We start from the raw sequence: 20,246 nt of genomic DNA, 5'->3' as shown, positions 1-20,246 counted from the left end.
GGGCCCATGGGCCGCGGGGCTCCCGGCGGCCGACGGCTGTGAGCTGAGGTGAGGTGCCCGCCGCGGCCTCAGGGCGTGGGTGAGCGCCGCCGGGGGGCGGCTCGGGCGGGGCAGGATGGGGCAGCGGCGCCTCACGGGGCTCGCTGTGGGCCCGGCAGCGGGTCTGCGAGGGGCTAGCACAGGCTAGGGGCTGCGTCCAGCATGGGCTGGGCCAGCCTGGGGCACGCGTGGGGCAGGCACCAGGTCCGATGTGGGCCAGAGGCTGGGTCCGGCTCTGTGCCCAGTATGGACTTGGCACTAGCACGGGCCTGGCACTGGGTGTCGGGCACCTTCCCGAAGTGACTGGTCCTCAGCCAGGGCCTAGGGGACGGGTAAGGGACAACGCCGTTTTGGGGAGCTGGACACCGCAGCGCAGGGTTGGGTTTGAGCTGGTGATGGGGTGCAGTGTGATCCTCTTGAGATCCCCCCCATGCCGTGTGCCGTAGGGAAAGGGAAGCGCTTTCTTGCAGGGATCCGAGTACCCAGACGACTCAGAAACACTTCTGAGCTGTTGGAAGGTTGCTGTCATTGCTGTGAACGTTTCTCGAGAAGCAGGACTGTGTTCTGAGGAATTCTCCTTTTGCAGGGCGTATCTAACTCAGCTTTCCTCCCCCCCAACACTAGGCTTGTGTACTTGGGAAATCTGAAGCAGTTCTCCTCAAACCAAACAGGTAAAACTACTTGTATTGTAGGAATATTGCTAAAGGCTGCAGTTGCATGCAAATTTTGGCAAATTATAATGCCAAAAAAGGTTTTTTAGATACAGGCCATCCATTTTTTTCTCAGGAAGTTTAATGGTTCAAAGCAGGGGTGTTTGATGAGGAGGTTGTATTACCAGAAAGGTATCTAGTCTGCTTTAGAGTATACAGATGTGTGTGGGCCTGTAGTTAATTTTAAGTATTTAGCTCAGTATTCAAAGTTTCTTTAACATGATGTAAACTACTAAAACCAAGCGTCCTGAAACAGACTTAAGTTTGACCATTTATTTGTGGCCACGTAGTTTTCCTTCAGCTAATGATTAGTTTCTTCCAAAGTGGAGAATGTATTATTTTTATGCTTATTTTTAAACTAAAATTCCTCCTCTTCTCACCCCTCCCCCCCAATACTTCTCCATTTTCTTCCTGCTAACTGGATATTACATGCTCTATGGTTAGTTTCCACATTTGAACTCTCAGGATCCCTTGGGATTTAGCTAAAGTAAACACACCCATTTTAGTCTGACTGTGGGTTGGTAGCGCGTAATAAACCTCAATGACTAATGATTCAAAGATAATCCTGAGGTTGTACAGTCTAGTCTCTTAGTGAAAGTTTACTTTTCATAGGAAATACAAGTACAAATTCCTTGAGTATATGACTGGCGTGAAATGTGCTATGCTGCGGATATGTTAAAGTGTTTGTTTTATTTTTTTTTTTTGTAAGTACAGAACTCATAGGTTGCCATGTTCATGTTGCTTGTGTTTGGATTGTTACTGCAAGAAATTCTGGTGAATTCCCAAGCTGAAAATCTTCCTGAATTCAAAAATATTCCAGAAGAGCCATTATATAGCTACAAAGCTATCAACTTGCCAGATGAGCATATCCCGTACTTTCTGCACAATAATCAGCATATTGCTGGCATCTGTAAGCACGACTCTCATTGCCCATATAAAGTAGGTTTGCTTTTTTTTGTTTGTTTGTTCAAATGTAACGTTGGGGTGGTTTGTTCTTGGAGTCATGGCAGTTAAAGATGGTGATGAATTGGTCTCCTTGCCAATTAGTCGGTTCCACTGGGAATTGGAATTGTTGCTTTTGAAATAGTTGTACGGCGCTCTTCCTGAATCTGATGCTGTCACAAGACTAGATTTTTAACATACTGTTTTGCAAGATTTTTATCCCCCCTCTTTTAATTGTTACAGAGCTGAAATGATGATCTTAATCTGAATGACTCTTGCGCATGTGAAAGGTGTTCCAACGAAGTACAGTTAGTAATTTCAAGCCCTGTGATTTTTAGTGTGCTGTATTACTTTTGCAGAAGTGCCAAGAGTATAGGCAAATCAATGAAATGCTGATTTAATCTTCCCCTGTGGTTGCATATAATTCATTCACCTGAAGCAGGGACAGCAAACCTGAGGATCTGGGCTGCGCATGGCTCAGGAGCAATTCTAGCGTCTGTCAGGCTGGAGCTGCTTCGTAGAGCTGGGGGTGGGAGCTGTGCTCCCCCTTCTCTGGCTTTCTACAGCACTGCAGAAGCTGGCATTTCCAGATTTGCCTGGGGAGCAGTGGTACACTCAGCCTGGAGCTTGGAGTGCTGTGCTTTGTGTGAGCTTAGTTTTGTTACCTATATCTGTCAGCTGTTAAAATTCTGGAATCCTACTCACTGGGTCAGGAAAAGTGGTTGACCTGGAACAGACGTATTAAAGACAAGGATAATGTTGCTGTGCATGTGTGTCCTCTGTTGTGCATAAAGAATCTGAGTGTTCTGTCTGAAACTCCGTTTGAAAACAGACCAAATCGAAAGCCTTTAATGCAAGATTTATTAGCAAGAGGTAGTTTATAAGCTAACAACTAACTTAAGTCATTTCCCATTTTGCTGTCACGTAACCTGATTCAGTTATTCTGTGTTATAGAAATACTTGAAGAAACTAAGATCCTGCTGGGGTTATGAGAAATCCTGCAAATCAGACTACAGGTTCAGTTACCCAGTATGTGATTATGTTGAAACTGGATGGTAAGTTTAATTTTAAATGTATAAAGTACAGTATGTTACAAAAAGAGTATAGTGCTCACTTTCATATTAGCTCTGAAGTTAACATTATTGTGGTATTCAGAGTTTAAAGGATGATTCTTTGCGGAGATATGTGTGTATAGATAACATAAGTTTTTCAACATGATTTTAAAAATTTAACTTTTTAAGGAAGAAAATAGTGTTTGAAATGCTTCCTGCCACAATGTTTTCATTATTCTGATTTAGCCTTGAATTCAGATACCTAAAATAACCTTGGATTTCCTTTCTTAGCTTTAAAAACAGAGGAAAAATGTTAAAAAAAAATTATACCCTTTTATGGGAGAATAACTTTAAATTGTCATTGATGTTTTCACTTAAATGCAGCTGATAAGTTGCTTCCTGTTTTACATCTTAAATGTCAATAAAGTAAGTGGCTGGCTCTTCTGTTCCACTCTCAGTGGAAAAAATGTTATCTGTTGAAGTTATTACCAGAACTGAGCAACAGACCTGGATTTTCTTTTTTTTTTTTTTTTTCTTCTTTTTTTTCTTTTTTTTCTTTTTTCCTCTCTCTCCTTCATACATCAGGGCAAGTGACATTGAGACAGCCCAGCAGATATTCTGGAAACAAGCTGACTTTGGTTACATTCGAGAGAGGCTCAATGAAATGAAAACCCATTGTAAGCCTGCGGCAACAGTAGGTATTTCTGATAGATACTATGCTTTTTACTTACTTTTAAACATAATTTTTGTTATTGATAAAATCCTACTTGTTCTTTTCTTAACAGGGAGATTCTTCTCTGACCTGTTCTCAGTACCTTCAGCATTGCAGAGCAACAAACTTGTACATTGATTTACGAACTGTAAAGAGAAACCACGACAGGTCTCTGATTTGCTTATGTTATAGTAAAACCAAGGGATGGCAGGGAAAAGGACTTCAGAATTTGTTTAACAAAGCTGGTGTGCTTGTTGATCAGCAGCAAAGCCCATGGCAGAGACTTGTTGCTGAAGTCCTGTTGAGATCTACACCTCTTGATTGCTGTCTGCTGCTGCCGTCAGCAGTACAGGTTATTTAAACACTTAAGCTCTCAGCTTCACAGAATGATGATGGGTGATTGAAATCCTCCCTTCTGATGGAAGAGAGGAAGGCTTTTCTGTGTCTTCAGTCACATCCTTTCTTGATCAGGTGATGTGCGAAGTAGAATTGTTCTTGTACGAAGCAACGAGAAGACCTTTCCTGTGCTCGGTGCCTTTATACCAGAACCAGGAATTACATTTTTACATACTAAGACTGAAGAGAGATCTGAACCTGGATCTCCCACATCCCAAATTAAAATGCTACATATTGGAAAACTGGGTAAAAAATAAAAACCCATATCACTGATGCTGGCGTCACTCATTTTTCCTTCTGCCTTATTTTTGAAGTCAGTGTCTTGGGCACCTGACTTGAAAAGAGCTGGTTCATGACTGTGATGCTGATACCCTTCAGAATGGGTTTTGTCGTATTCTCAGCCTATCCTAAAAGCTAATCTAGACAGTGCTTTTAGTTGGCAGTTTGTTTTCATGAAACCTGTTTTTGCACCTCACTATTCATATGTTGTATAAAATTCCTGAGTTACTAACTGGGTTGTGAAATCTGAGGTAAAGTTCAGTGAGAAATTGTTGTTAAACAAACAAAAAACCCAACTAATGATGCTTCTGTAAGTAATCATGTTGCAAATTCTAATTAAATTACTCTTTTGGGTATGTGAAAATGATTCCTAATAACATTCTGGGTGGATTAGTGCTGTTTTCTAAATTGATGTGTAGAATTCTAAGGACACTGCTATCTTTAGTTGGGAATTGTGGGAAGTGCTTGATTTATGCTGAAGAAAATACTCAGGTTTTAAATGTGTATGAAGTACCTTGCTGAACTGAGATTAACTAGCATTGGCTTGAGTATGTAATTGAGATTGCAGAGCACTTATAGCACTGTTGCACAAAAGCTGATAGACTTTTGCTAATTTGCATTAGATTCAAAGAAGACTTCTTCCAGACGGGAGAAATTGGAGGTCATTGCACCCTCGACGTTCAGGCGTTTTTGGCTGAAGGTCAACGCAAGAGCCCTCTGCAGTCTTGGTAAGAATCACTTGTCAAGGCTGCTTCCAAGTTCACTTACTAATTCCTTTTTATTTTTTTTTCACTAGCACTAGCAGCTGTGTGTAGGGGATTTCATACTGAGGACATAGTTGTTCCTTTCTAAGGTCAATTTTGAGAGTTCATGTAAGATACCTCTGGTAATCACATCTACGCAGAATGTTCTGAACTATGCTATGTGTAATTGTGTCCTGCCTAATTTACAGCAGCAAAAGATCTGAAAAGGTCTTGTAATTTGAAATTCTAACCTTCAGGTGTTTTCTGGACAAGATGCTGGTCATATGCCTGATCGGCCTATAGAAGGAGACAATTGTTTTGTTGTGAAATGCCTTGAAGTTTGGACTTGTGTCTTAGTTCACACAGTCCTTGGTGATGCTGGGGCTAATGCAATGACTGATCTGGATATATATTCATGCAGCGTTCCCAGGGAGCCTGTGTTTGGAATGTGCAATGGGCAACAGTTTACAGGTCGAGTAGGAAGTGCAGAGAGTGCTTTGTGGTAGCTGGTTAAATATCACGGGTTGCATGTTAGCACTTCAAAGCTGCATTGCCGGTTAACTGTTGAAACGTGAAGGAATTAGAGCCATTAAGATCCATATAAGAATTCATTTTTATGCTTTTCTCACGTTTCCATTTTTTTTTCTCACTTCGTGTTGGTGGTCAATTTCAGCTAAGAACAGCTGCAGAGGAGGAAAAGACAACAGCCGGTAGAGAAGAAAAGTCATCTCAACTGCTCATCCTTGTTTAGATCCAGGAATAATAAATATTGCATGTACATTCATTATTCTGACCAAAGCACGAAGATCTTGCTGAAGTGTCTTTGGCAATGCAGATCAAGTTGGATAGACCCACAGATCTAGGCTCTAAGGCTCTTTGTTACATCTCTACTGCCTTGATTTGTAGATCAAAGATGCTGTTCATTCCTGAGATCAAAGGCAGTGTTTAACCTCTTGAAGCTCATAACCTGAAGAACCTTCCATTACAATTTCAAATCATTTTAATTGTCAGGCTCTATCAGTTTTCAGCAGTCCTGTTAAATCAAATGGACTGGATGAACATTTACTGAATCTTAGATGTATGAAGTACATTTGTTTAAGTGTGTTAATGGCAAAGCATGTTGCGTGTGATTGAATCTTTGTAGGTTTGCAGAACTCCAGACATTCACTGCATTGAACTTCAGGCCCCTAGAAGATGACAAGTGTGATGTTGTTATTGAAAAGCCAACATACTTCATGAAATTAGATGCAGGTAATTGGTATCTTTAGTTTCTTTTTTTTGTCCTACAGTACTGCGGTAAAAAGACCCCGTATCCAACTTGCCCATCTACATTATGCCTTTGTGATTGTCAAGTTCACTTGTAATATATTTTTACTTCTGAAAAATGATGTGACTTTTAAATTCCTTTTTTCTGTAGTTCCATTGATGAACTTGGAAACTTAGATTTAAATCCTTACATTTTGCCACAGGTGATAAATAAATAAATAAATGAGAAAAAATTTCCTGTCACTTGTTTTGCACAGTCATTGACTCTTGACTGTGTTTTGACAGAGTCTTTGACTTTGTTCCAAAGACTTTTCTGTACAAAATCTTTGATTTCAGCTGTGTTTCTGGATGACAGTTTTCATACCGTGAAACATAAAGTATGGGTATATGTGTCTTGTAGTATTTGTTCAGAAATTGAGGATTCTATGTGTATTGAATGATATGGAAAAGGAAGCAGTATTCAGAGATGAAGTTCAAGGGAATAAGTTTTGTTAGTTGATTAAAATACTTCCCCTCACCCACACCAGAAAAGCCAAACCACACAAAACTAAACACAACCCTGTTTTAAAGTTTCAAATTTAGGTGAAAAGCCACTGCAGGAATAAATTAGCTGTCTCATTACAGGGAGCTGTGGTGAATGCTGTGCAACACTATACCAAAATCCATGAGAGGGGCAGCACCCAAGCATCTTTAGGAATCAGCCAGTGATACCTAACATTTTTTGAACTCCAGCAACCTTTCTGTTCACGCAGCATACTTTGCAGACAAATGTTAATGAAAAGGGGTGTTCAGGTTGTAGACATACAAACAAGCTGCTGTGGCCTAAACTATGGTTTAAACTGGATAGTTGTCTGCTGTGTTCTGACCCTGTGACACACTGCAACTGTAAACTGGGTTGCCCCTCTTCCCCTGCAGGCCAGTATCTTACACTTTAAGCAAAGTTGCTGCAGGCCCCTAAACAGTTACCGTGGAAGAGTTGTTGTGCTGTCAGCTGGTACCTTTGAGCAGGGTGGTTTACCTGTGGCTCAGGAGGTGATTTTGTCCAGCTCCTTTGTTTTAGAGGAGGTGGGGGAAAACTGCTGTTTGAGCAGTATAGGAAGCCCAGCAGCTAGTTCCTATCATGGCAGCTCTTTTTGGCCTGAATCTTAGAAACAGGAGCTGTGTGCACATAGTTCCAAAACTGGGATCTGGTCTTCACTGGCGAGGAAACTGGACTACGTTACCTCCTTTGTTTCATGGTAGTTTTTTACGCACCATGGTCTTAAGGTATTAGCTTAAGAAACCAAGAATGAACAAGAATGCTCTGAGGCAAAAACCTGAGGAATTACTTGGGCTTTGGCTCATACGCAATTACAAGTTCTGTCTTGTAGTCCTGCAGACAGAGCTTCCCTTAACTCTAATAAAGCAGAACTAAGATCAGTGCCGAAGGCCTGTTTTTAATATTTCCTTTATGTCTAACTAGCTATTGTTAAAGCAGTAATTGCTTTCATATACTTCAGAAAGCAGCTGCAGACCGTGATGAGAAATAGCATGTGAAACTTATCTTTTCTTACGCTGTATTTTGGCCACTCTTCTAATTTCTCTGAACTTTTTAAAAACATGTTTTACTTCAGATTTCTTACCTTGATTCCTTCCCTTTAAAAGTTTGCTTTTTTAGGGTGTATAAGAAGCATTCAGTCAGAAGCAGGGGAAAACTAATATAAAATGCAGGATACTACTAAGGAAAAAAAATGCATGAAGCAATAGAAGTGGAATGAGTAATGTAGTATTTTGCTAACAGTTCTTTCTTTCTCAGGTGTTAATATGTACCATCACTTCTGTGATTTCGTCAATCTTTATATTACACAGCATATTAATAATTCCTTCAGTACTGATGTCAACATAGTCATGTGGGACACTGTAAGTCTGCTGTGCTTTTAACCTGTTAGTAATGGGTTGTGTTTCTCCTTTACAGAGACTCTGAAGCTTTCAGTAGCCAAAACAGGGTCTAATACTTAATTCCTTTAAATAGCCTTCTTGCAGTTACTTCTCTCAGTCACCTCTTGGAATGCCACAATGATATATAAAACAAGTTTTTAAGTGGGACTATTTCTGCTGTACTGAGTTGAAACCATGACTGTGTTTAAGAGTAATATTAATTTTACCAGCCAGTATTTAAGGTGTGTAGGAGAGCATTAAACTAAACAATGAGAAACTAGGCAATTTGTAACATGCCAGATAACATGTATAATCAGGTCCAGAAGTAACACAGTTCTTGACTGTGATATTGTCCCACGCCTGTCTTGTTCTTGTAAAATACTGGGTTTTCTTTCTAAGTATTTACTGCTGGGACACCTAATATTCAATAGAGAACTGCAAATATCCCCTGCTTGCTATTCAATGAGAAACCTCTTTGGCTAGAAGAGACCCTTTTTTCTAGTTTTCTTACATTTTGAAAGCTAAAATAAATGCTCCTGCCAGATAACCAAGCTCTCTAGATGTTATACAGGGACCTGTTAATCCAGCTCTGATGACTTTCTTAAAAGGTCAGATGTGTCAGACGGCACTGTAAATTACTTTGAAAAGCAACTCTTTTTCTTATGGCGCATTATTAAATCAAATAACTCTTTCAAATGTACCATTCAAAGTAAGTACTGTCACAGTACTATAATTTTATATGAGTCTTAACTGCTCAGTCTGCTTGAGTTCATTACCATGTACAACCAGATGATGGCACCAGCTAACTGCTGATGAACTGTCTGTGCTGATCAAAAAATGGAGTTGAGCTTATTATTCATTCTCTTTTTTTTTCTTGATGTAATTAGATTTGGCCATACTTTCCAGCTACTGTAGAATCAGTGCACTGTTCTTGTTAAACAGTAATGCCCTTAGATGTACGTTAAACAAAGCAGAAAATGAGTAGGAAATCCACTGGGTGTTGATTTGCAGACTGTCGCTGCAAATGCAGGAAAACAATGTTTATAAAGCACTTTTAAGGCGAGCAGATAGGGTTAGAAAGTAGTACGTACAGCTTTGAAGATCAGTTCTCTACTTCTAATCTGGAAGAACAGTTCTTGTAATACAGATGGCCAGAAAGTAGTATGGATTATAAAATTCATTAAAAGTTGATGGCAGAAGAAGGGGAAGGAAGCACCTCTTCAGCTGAAGGAAATCTGGCGCCCTTTAAATTCTTCTACATTTCACTAGATGTCCGCTCTCTTCTGCGGTCATTTGTAGTCTTATTCTCAGATTTCTCGTTGAGAATATTTCCACATAACTTTCCAAGCAGCCTGAGCGAGCTCCAGAGTTGAAAGGAAGCTTTAAGCAAGAATTTGTACCAGGGCTACTGAGGTCATATTTAATTGCATTCAGAGAGCAAGAGATGGTGACTCTTAGCCCTCAGATGCGTAGGAAATGTTTCAAATTTGAAGGCAAAAGCCCCTGCTGCTAGGCCAGTGTTGTAGAGACTACATGGTTCTTAAAAGATTCCACAGAACATTGCTGCACCGGGGGAAGTTTTATACTGCCCTGTAGAGGAACTTCTCGGTAGCATGTCAAAGTAATGCAAAACATAGTTTCCTGGCTGTTTCTTCCATCAAATCAGATCATTGCCTTCAATTTGTGATACAAGTGACCATCCCAAAACAAATGCAAATGTGAAGCAGGCTTGTTGTGACTTTTTACTTCAAACATTACTGTTGCACTTGAATTTCCAGGTGGGTTTTTAGTCTCAGGTGTCGAGGTTCATGCCTTCTACCATTCCTATGTTTCTGTAACTTCAAATTTAACTTGTGCTCTGTTGTCTCTGAGGAAAGTAGTAGGTACTCCTTGCTCCTAACTCAGAAATTCTAATCTGCTTGTCCAGATTGCGAATTTATAGAACTGTTTTATTAAAAATTAACTACCCAACAGGTAATTTGAGTTAACTGCCATTGTAAATGCAGGGTTCGGTGTTCTGTAATGTCTGTGTTCTGTGCTAGGCTGTCTTATGTCCCATGGTGATGATACGCATATTAACTGTATGTTAAAACTCGTATATAGAACTTGTAAATCAAGAAGAGAGTTTTTATATGCATTTATGTAATCATTATGCCCTTGTGGTTTTTCCTTTCCTCCTAGAGCTCATATGGCTACGGTGACCTGTTCAGTGAGACATGGAAGGCATTTACTGACTATGAAATAATACACTTGAAAACCTTTGACTCTAAAAGGGTATGGAATTTTGTATTTTCTTTTAATTTGTAGTCACTAGGTAGCATATATGACAGCTTCTCAAGCCGCTTGTGTATATGGGTGTTCCAGAGGAAAGCATTAATACTTTCCATGCATGTTTAATTTGCGTAATATGAGTGTTCTACCTTACAAACAAGAGACGGAGCTCTTGTCAGTCAGCTCTGTCAGCTCAGTAATTCTGTGGCATGTCTATGCTTTATATAGATGGACCTAACTTTTGTGTCTGAGAGGTGATATTTATGCGTTGGTTTTGCTTCTGCAGGACCCACTACTGAAGTTAAGAGTTTTCAAATGGTACTGTCTTTCTAAGTCTTCTGATTCCTACTGAGGTGTTTATCTTCCCCTGCAAGTGTTAGTATACCTGCTGTTTATCATTAAAAAAATTTTTACTCCCACCAAAAAATGTACCTATTCATTCAGAGCTCATTTTAGTCTCTTAAATCCCTTAAAGCCTGTCTTAAACTCTCTACTGTCTAACTGGTTTTCTTCTATTTAGTTCCTGTTTGTTTTGTTTTGGGAGTGATTTTTTTTACCTTTTCCCACACTTGCATCTGTAGCATCCTAAAGTGAGAGCTCTTTTGCGATCAGGATTGTCTTTGTTCTATTCATTTGCACAGTCAAGGGAGTGAGGATGTTCTTGACAGGACCATGTAATTGCTAGCTCATTATAATCTGTGGTCCCACTGAATGGGCATGGAATGTGCCAGCGGAAGGTAGCAGTGCAGTGTAACTTCTTGTGATCTTCCTTTGCAGGTATGCTTTAAAGAAGCAGTCTTCTCATTACTGCCTCGAATGCGATACGGCTTGTTTTATAACACACCGTTGGTGAGTTCTTTTTATCCATCCACTGTGTTAACTGGATGTGTGTGTGACAGTATAAAATCTGAACTAATGAATCTCTCAAACACCTAGCTGAGCTATCACAAAATGTACTGCGTTGAAAGTCTGTGCAACTCGAAATGAAATGATCTTCCCTAAAGATTAGGATTTTGAAGTTACTTTAGCTGGTTGATAGTAACTGGTTGTGTGCAATCTCCTGTGTCACAGTTCATGAGATGCATATTCTTCCTCTTTAATGGGTGGGCACTGTGAACTTAGTGGTATTTTCGCAGAACGCAAGACCTTGTACACTGACAGACTTTCCTGGTGGTATTAGCTCATGCATTCAGGCTGTAACACTGTGGAGAGAGTTATATTTCTTTCTAAATGAAAGTGCCACTTGTGTTGCAGTGAATAGTGACATGTTTAGCGCAGTGCATGATACTAGGCTTTTGTTCCCCAAGAATGGCAAAAGACTGATCACAAAGAAAGGTTTTCTGAGCAAAATAACTTTTTGTATTAACAATTGCTTTTTTAATTTCAGATCTCTGGCTGTCACGGTACAGGGCTATTTAGAGCGTTTTCTCAACATGTGTTACACAGATTAAATATCACACAAGAAGGACCCAAGGTATGATAACTGAATAATAAAATTGTAGTATGGAGCTGATGGCTCTTACCAGAGGAACAGCATTAGCAAGCTGGACCCAGTGGGGGGAATAAGGGCATATAGTGCACTTTTTGTCCTTTCCTCTGATGCTCGGGATTTTTTTCCAGTAAGTCTATAAAGGCCTTTAGCAAGCATTTGTGTATGTTTGTGAAAGCTGCCTTCACGTCTTATTTCCGTAGGATGGACTTTAGAACATCCTCCTTCCAGCCCTAGGATCTCTTCCTCATCTCTATTCTCTGTGCTCAAGGCCTTTGTGTCCTTCCTAGTTAAGCAAATACATGGTGCCTGGTCTGTTCTGGAGCACGCTGACAAGGTGCTGTCTTTGGGTCCATCAGAGAGGATCCCACAGAGCAATGCAGTGAGCTTGCTCTTTGTCGATCCTCACAGTTACTGCTGAGCTCAGGTCAGAGGAGGAAATGATTGAATCTGGTCCTTCCGATCCCTGCCCAGTACCACCTGCTTGGCCCTGAGCTTCGCTGTTGCACAGTCTGGTAGTTTTTGCAGATTGTTGCAATGGCTGCATTGATGGATACGGCAGTTCTGGACTTCTTGAAGTATTTGCTAGAGAGTAGCCTGCATATTATTGCTGAGGGGCGCGCATTCAAAGCACTGCACAGGCATTTAGTTATGCTTCTCCCGCTGACACTAATGGGAGTCATGCAGTTAAATCTCTTTATTTCACTTGGAACACTTACCCCTGTGAGTCCAATTAATTTAAAGAGGTAAAAGGAGGAACTGTTATAGAAGTAAAATATTTTTTTCCAAGGATCTTGTGCACAAGCCATCCTGAAAGCTGCTTTCCTGCTTTCAAAAACTGCTGTATAATGTGTAATACAAAGGCTCTTTTATACTGAATAAAAGAAATCTTTCAGAAAATGTTTTATTCTTTGTTAATAGTCAGACTTTCGCAAAGTTTTTGACACTTTCAATCTGTTGGAAAATACTATGTGAATTTTAAGGTGGTTACATCATGTATTACATGGGGAGGGAACATATTTAGTTGCTCAAATAATTGCCAAAAGTAAATATGGAAGCGTTTGGGGGTTTTTTGTGAGGTCTGCCTCATAGCTAATATGTTGCTGCTTCTTTCTTTTTAGGATGGGAAAATTCGAGTCACAATACTTGCACGCAGTACAGATTACCGGAAAATATTAAACCAGAATGAGGTGTGGTCCTTTTTATTTTTAAAACAAATTTATCAGAAGTTAAAAATTGCTCATTGAATTGGTTTTTTTCAGGTACAGCCAAGACACATATGTGCTGACAAATATTGGACAATGCTAATATTAATTTCTTCTAATACGTCTTCTAGCCAGTCTCCATTTCTGTACACCAGACACTGAACCTTGCTGCCCTTTTTTAAATAGCCAGTGGAAGACTAGAGATGTAATACTAAAAGTATTTCCTTTTAACAAGCAGACACTGCAGAGCTTCTGATAACATTAAATTATTTCACTTTCAGATTATCTCTTTTATTTCTAGCATCCCCAGTGTTGAAGGCTCTAACAAAAACCTTTGTTATGCTTGCAGATTAAAATGCATAAGCTATTGTATCTGAGTATGTGCATTCAAAACTTAATGAATTTTCATATTGATTCATGTTTTCGAATCACACAACTTAGTGGACTTATGGTGTAGCTTGTCTTGTGGTAAAATAATAATATCTAATGTTTTCATACCCGTCTTCATTCTTAGTGCCTGAGAGAAATGAATTGGCATTATCACCCCCACCTTATGTACAAAGAAACTGAGGCTTGTTTGATGCAATAACTCAGTGGCAGAATAGACAAAAGCACAGATGGCTCGATTTGTGCCTTATCTGCTAGGCTGTCCACAGAGCATGCCTACACTGCTACATGTAGTATGTTTTCTGGTAATGAGCACATGACAGAAAGGGAGAAGTTAATCTTACCTTTACTACTCTTTTTTAAAAGAAAATACTTGGCTCTTTCTCCGTCTCCTGCTGGCTATGGATTGGGGACTTAGAAAAAGCCCTTTTAGGTTAGAAGCCCAGGCTCTAACCTGGTTTCATTTCTCATGGGAGTAGGAGTCTGACCTAGTAAGGTATTTTTGAAAATCCTTCTAGCTACCAATTTGCTGCTTTAGGTATTGGAGTATCTTTTGGAAACCCAACCACATCTTCCCACTATTCCTGGCAAAACTCCTACTAGATTTGAGTGGTTTAGGATTGGGTCCTGGAGCATGTATGAGTCAACAGTAGCTTCTGTGAGAGTGCAGGAGATCCGAGTCTCCTCTGCAGGGATTGCTCTGCCAGGAATAACATATGTGTCTTGGTGGGAAGGCACAAAAGGAGGGGAGCTGCTCTTTTATATGGCAGTGACAGTATGTTCTGTCTCACTCATTGTAATTCCCTGGTGGGGAGGAGGAGTGTGTAAAATGATCGGGAGTGCAGGGGAGGAATTAATTGAAGGAGAACACCAAAGCATTGTCTCTTTATTTTCCTCCTTAGCTTGTGAATGCTTTGAAAACAGTGTCGACGTTGGAGGTCAAAGTGGTGGACTACAAATACAAGTACGTAAGTTGGTAAAAGAAACTAGTGTGATCGCACGCTGCCTGTGGCTGGTGAAAGCTGTTTGCAGGCAAAGCGACATGTGCCCCAATGTCTAACCTTTGCAAAATCCAAAAACTGGGAAGGAAGGAAGGATGTTACTGAGGGAGTGGTGTGTGAGCTAGTTAAGCACTCCCATCTTACGACGTACAACTTAGGAATGAATCTCTAGAGTTAGTAGGCTCAGGTTAAAGCTACTATATGATGAGCAAGTTTTGAAATCAGTTTTCTTTCTGTTTCCTCCCCTCTCCCAAAAACAGCTGTGTTCCCATCACCCTTTTAGATTTGCTAATGCTCTGCAGTAACTGTGGGTCAGTGGGGATTTCTCTTGTATGATGCTAGTGTCTTATTTTATGACCCTTAGTTTAGTAATGAGTAATTACTCAGCTTATTTGCTGCTCTGGTGGCCCCTGAAGACACCACTTGAAGTCAATTTGTGGTGTCCAGTTGTAGTAGGCACTGTGTTAGTAAGAAATGGCTTGAAGAAAAAGTTCCCAAGTGGGGTGTGCCTGTGCCAAATGGCAGCAGCTCCTGTCCACTCAATGGTGCTGTCACGGATCGTGTAGGAAGAGTGAGAAACTGAAGCAGCAGTGAGAGATCAGTGTTTTGACTAAAGCAGAGACAGTGTGAGGAAGTAGAGTTGCTTTCGATTCCCCTGTCGATGAGAGCACTTGAGCAGTCTAATGATAAAAAAGAGGGTGGATACCCTTGAGGTGGCATCTGGACCATCCCACTTGAAAGCATGACCAAGTGGTACTTCCACAATTCCTGTGCTTGCCGAAACTGTTTGCGGTACCGTTCAGCATTACAGATTTCCACAGCTATCCTGCAGCATTGCTGTCATCATAGTTAGAAGGGTTTCCCTGATGTCTGCCCTTGTAGCAGTTTAAGCAGTTTAAACTTTCTTGTTGCAGTTCAAGCCAGTTTCTTTCTACTCTCTTGCAAATGGTCAGAGAGGATGTTATTCTTTTCCTTTTTAATGTATGAATTGTTCATACACAAATGAAGCCTGTTGCCGTTTCCCTTTCCAGTTGTCTGTCTTCTCTTACAATTAAGTATCTTTAGTCCGTTCTTTCCTTGTGTGCTCAGGGAACACCTGGCTATTTAAAGACAATACTTTATTTGGAGCTTACAGTCAAAGGATGGGAGAGAGTGACAGTTCCAGGAGCTGAAAAAAGCCTGGTCTCCTTATTTCTGCTTGATGCCCTGTGCATAAGTTCAGCTTGGATAGCTGCACCTTTAGGTGGGAATTGTGTACTTCTACATTACGTTAAAAACAGTTTAGGTCCTTTATGTTGGTTGTTTTTTTTTAAAAGGAGGTGATGCAATTTTTTTTTTTTTCCCTAAAGGCAAGGAAAAAAACCCCAAACTTAAAAAAACTTTAACTTGTAAAGAAAAAAAAAAATGAAATTTTTGGAACAGACTCTTGTGAAGTTTTGAAACCTGTCGCATTTCTTTTAATTCCATGCTGAGTTATTGCTGGTTGCAGCATTTGTGATTCTTGGTATTGTTCCTTGAAAAATCAATTCTTTCTTTCAGTATTCTCTTGAGTTAATTTTGCGCTTTCTACATGTAACTAATTCTTGCTAAGATGGATAGGCATGTCAGATCACCATTTTTGTTGTGTTGTCTGCAGGGAACTTGAATTTTCAGAGCAATTGAGAATTACCCACAACTCTGATATATTCATTGGGATGCATGGAGCTGGACTTACCCATTTGCTCTTTCTACCAGATTGGGCTGTCGTTTTTGAACTGTAAGTCTGTTTCTCTTTCTCCTCTTATATCACAACTGCTAATGTCTGTTCATATGTGTTAATGAAGTACTTTCCCTTGCTAATATTTGACTATGAATGTTTGTCTTGCATCCTCGTCTAGACTTCATTTTTGGCAGTCTCTTCTGGGAATCGAAAGTGAGGAAGCTTTCATTATAAAATATAGTGTAACTATATCATACAGGTTTAGCCTGTGATTTCTTAAGATGCTGTGGTATAAAAATGCAGCCTGGCCAACAATTGCTTGGGGAAAATGGCAAAAAAAGAGAAAGCCTCACTGGTCAGATTCTGCCTGGTGGCCAAGCTTAGCTGAGTGTCATTCTGTTCTACCTAAATTTCTCTAGTAGCTTCCTTTTAAACATATTTTCATAGAACCATAGAATAGTTTGGGTTGGAGGGGACCTTTAAAGGTCATCTAGTCCAACGCCTCTGTAGTGAGCAAGGACATCTTCAACTAGATCAGGTGGCTCAGAGCCCCGTCTGACCTGGCCTTGAATGTTTCCAGGGATGGGGCATCTATAGCCTCTCTGGGCAACCTGTTATAGTGTTTCACCACCCTCATCATAAAAAAATTTCTTCCTTATATCTAGCCTAAGTCTACCCTCTTTTAGCTTAAAACCATTAGCCCTTGTGCTATTGCAACAGGCCTTACTAAAACGTTTGTCCCCATCTTATAAGCCCCTTTTAAATACTGGAAGGCTGCAATAAGGTCTCCCCGGAGCCTTCTCTTCTCCAGGCTGAACAACCCCAACTCTCTCAGCCTCTCTTCGTAGGAGAGGTGTTCCATCACTCTGATCATTTTTGTGGCCAAATTTTGTCATAAAGTATGGTTGTTAATAGACACTCCAGTTCTATTGAACTAAACAAAAATACTGCACACCTCTCAGAAGAGCACTGAATTCTCCATCCTGGGAAATTCTGCTTAAAGCCTCTGCTGTGGGAAGGCTGTGGAGCTTGTGCTTCGCAGCATAATCCTGGCTTGAGACCATTTTGTCCAGTCTCCAAATAAGTTCAGAAACCCATGCCCAGGAGCTGCTGCAGCTGGACAGGAGCATGCCTGACGTGCAGATGTGCCTCAGACTGCCTCCTAGGCCACATCTTAAGAACAGATGGTAGCCCTTGTTGTTTTCAGTAGAGTAGAATTTGTCTATGGTTTCGGAGCCTTAGAACTGGACAACAAACATTTTGTCCTGAAGTTTTTTTTTTTTCCGTTTCACCCTGGTAAACTTCAGCACAGTCTCTGTAGGTAAATATGTTTTTTTCTGCCTGCCCCTAGATACAATTGTGAAGATGAACGTTGTTACCTGGATTTGGCAAGGCTGAGAGGCATTCACTACATCACTTGGCGAAAAAGGAATAAAGTATTCCCTCAAGATCAGGTAATGATGGCCACTGCTGGAAGGGTGGGGTGCTGTAAATTGAAGCATTTAAAGGTTATCTTGCTTTACGTGTCTATGTTCTGATATTTGAAATATGGTTTTCATTCTTTAGTCCAAATTAACTTCCCTGTTGTGATTAAGAAATCATTTGATTCCCTAATGGCTGAGGGGAGAAGAGAAATGAAATTAATTGGCCATTAATCCAAGCCATCCATAGCATTGCTGTTATGTGGTTACTTTGACTCTTTTGCCTCAGAGCAGATCAGTGGATCAGAAATAATAAATTAAAATGGCAGATGCTCAATTTTTTTTCTTGCTTTTTGAATGGAAGGTGTATTTTTTTTTTCTGTCTAAAAGGTCTTATTTCATTTTTCTAGGGACACCACCCAACATTGGGAGAACATCCAAAATTTACGAACTACTCCTTTGATGTGGAAGAATTTATGTACTTGGTGCTTCTGGCTGCAAATCATGTTTCACAGCATTCCAAGTGGCCATTTAGGGTAAAACATGATGAGTTCTAAATTAGACTTCCGACTGAAATACTGTTTTTAAATAATACTCAATAAAAATATTGTAACAACATAAAGCTAAACGCTAGTGCGAAACATGTAAACCTCTACGAGGGAAATAACCCATTATTAACTTGTCAAACCACTTCTTAGCACCATACTGTATCTTTATAATCCCATTCTTTAATTCTGGGAGTTTTCGATATGTAAAAACTATTTTTCAGAACTCTTCTTGGTTTTTGCACTGTATTTTTGCATTCCAAATTCTGAAATACTTGTCTTTATACAAAGATATGTCCATCCATTTCATGTAAGATTTTCTGGCATAGATACTAATCTTGTAATAATTTATGCCTACCATCATGTGAGGAAATGCTAGAGGATGGAGAGTGCTACAGCTTGGTTTCTCAGTATAGTCTCTCTGGGAATGAAATAGGCCTGTCTTTTTAAGAAGCTGGATTCTTTTATACTATAGTCCCGTACCTGTAAGTAAAAATCTGAAGAGGAATTGCCTTCCTGTTGTAAGGCACTGCCCAATGTGTCATTTGCAGCCAAGTTACATGACACAGTGGTTCCAGGATGGCTGGTTAGTTCCTTTCCATCACCATCCATGTCATTGCTGTGCTTGTCCCTGTATTGTTTCTAGGTTTGAAGATCTTCCTTTGTAAAATAGTGGTTGTAAGAATGAAGTGGTTAAGCAAGCTTTAACTGTTGTTTGATTCACAGCCTTCTATTTCAAGTTTAGAAACATTTTCAAGTTAGAGAGCAGACTCTTATGTTTTTGCATTTAAATAAAAACTTTGACTCTTCTCCCTGCAGTTTTAAATGCTAAACTGTAACAGGTCTGCTCAGTAGGTTTAGTCAGTCTTCTATCTCAAAGCAGGTAAATCTTTTCATAAGTGAATACTTAAAATTTCAGGTAATCTGGGTGTTTCCTACTTTTTCACATAAAACAGCCCTGTGCAATGGAAAACCTGAGCAAATTGGAATAAAACTTGAGTCTTTTTGAGGATGCTAAAGGGAATGGACTTCTGTTTTTTTTATGATAAAAGATAAGATGTATAGGGTGTCTTTCAGCTGCAGCTGAAAGGAAATGAAGTCATGAAGAACCTTGTTCTTGGAGTCATTAAAAGCTTAATTTATTAATACTCTTGTTTTCTCAAAATGTCAAAGAGTCAATCTAGAAAACTTTTGAAAATCTTTCCAAAGCCCGTAGCATAGTTCACTGTTGTCAGTGAAGGAAATATTAAGCCAAAGCTGAGTTCTTTCTAAAATTCCCTCTGGGGCTGACTTGTTGGTGCTAGAGGGGGGAAAAAAAAAGGGTGTTGTTCTGTTGTCTTAAGTGGGGCCAGAAGAATGTGTGGAAGAATTGAGTTCAGTGAGATAAAAAACAATGTTCTGTGTTAAATTATGGATTTTTTTGAGAATGTATTCCCATGATAGACTTACAGTATAATCATACAGTCTCAGTGGCTTGAAGCAGAGCATACATTTGTATGCAAAAGCAAGACAGTTACAGTAAATGTAAACATTTCACTGGTATAATTGTAGATATTATTGACTTCCATTCTCCAACAGTCATAGGCAATTTCACAGAGTGTAGGTACATTTACTGACCTGCCTATACTGGTAAAGATGAGTTACTGTAAGCATAATTTTCGTATAGATCTCTCATGACCTTAAGCAGTGCATAGGAAGAGCTGGATCCAGCTGATACACAAGATATATTAAGGTATCTGGTGCAATTCTCAGCATAGTGTATTGTTTTACTGATGGATAAAGCTGGTTTACTTTAAAGAACCATAGAAGCAAAATTGCACTTCTTGACATGAAAAACATTAAAAAAAAAAGCCCTTGAGAAATACAATTTCCTGTATATTTGGGGGGGGGGGTGTGTCTTTTTTTTTTACCTTGTGGGATTTTTAAAGAAAAAAAATGTACAAAACTTTAAGTCAGTAAAATGTCTGAGTTTGACTGAAACCAATTCAAAATAAAGAAGACATTTAACTATGAACTGTGCACAGATATTTGATTTTTTTTTTTAATAAAAAGCTTTTTAATTAAAAAAAAAGTGTAAAATTTTTGGTCATAGTTTGCCAGGTTTTAGAGGCAAATGTTTTAAATACTATTAATTGCATAGTCATGTGTGTCTGCTTTTTTTTGCCATGACAA

The 20,246-nt window shown here is 39.7% G+C and overlaps 1 protein-coding gene across 1 annotated transcript; it reads left to right on the top strand.

The window, feature by feature from the left end:
• The first annotated feature begins 638 nt into the window (after positions 1–638).
• Positions 639–19,954, top strand: EOGT (EGF domain specific O-linked N-acetylglucosamine transferase). The gene is made up of 16 exons (XM_009815523.2): positions 639–710; positions 1,464–1,688; positions 2,646–2,746; positions 3,329–3,437; positions 3,529–3,623; positions 4,754–4,858; positions 6,018–6,124; positions 7,935–8,038; positions 10,238–10,330; positions 11,105–11,176; positions 11,715–11,801; positions 12,938–13,006; positions 14,311–14,372; positions 16,046–16,165; positions 17,460–17,562; positions 17,940–19,954. The coding sequence occupies exons 2-16, from the start codon at positions 1,479–1,481 to the stop codon at positions 18,084–18,086; spliced, it is 1,584 nt and encodes a 527-aa protein (XP_009813825.1). The 5' UTR covers positions 639–710; positions 1,464–1,478; the 3' UTR covers positions 18,087–19,954.
• Positions 19,955–20,246: the final 292 nt, after the last annotated feature.

This window comes from Gavia stellata, chromosome 12, assembly GCF_030936135.1.
Source record: "Gavia stellata isolate bGavSte3 chromosome 12, bGavSte3.hap2, whole genome shotgun sequence".
In the NCBI taxonomy this organism is placed as follows: Eukaryota; Metazoa; Chordata; class Aves; order Gaviiformes; family Gaviidae; genus Gavia; species Gavia stellata.
The sequence above is the reverse complement of the archived record's forward strand: the minus strand, read 5'-3'. Positions and strand labels throughout refer to the sequence as shown.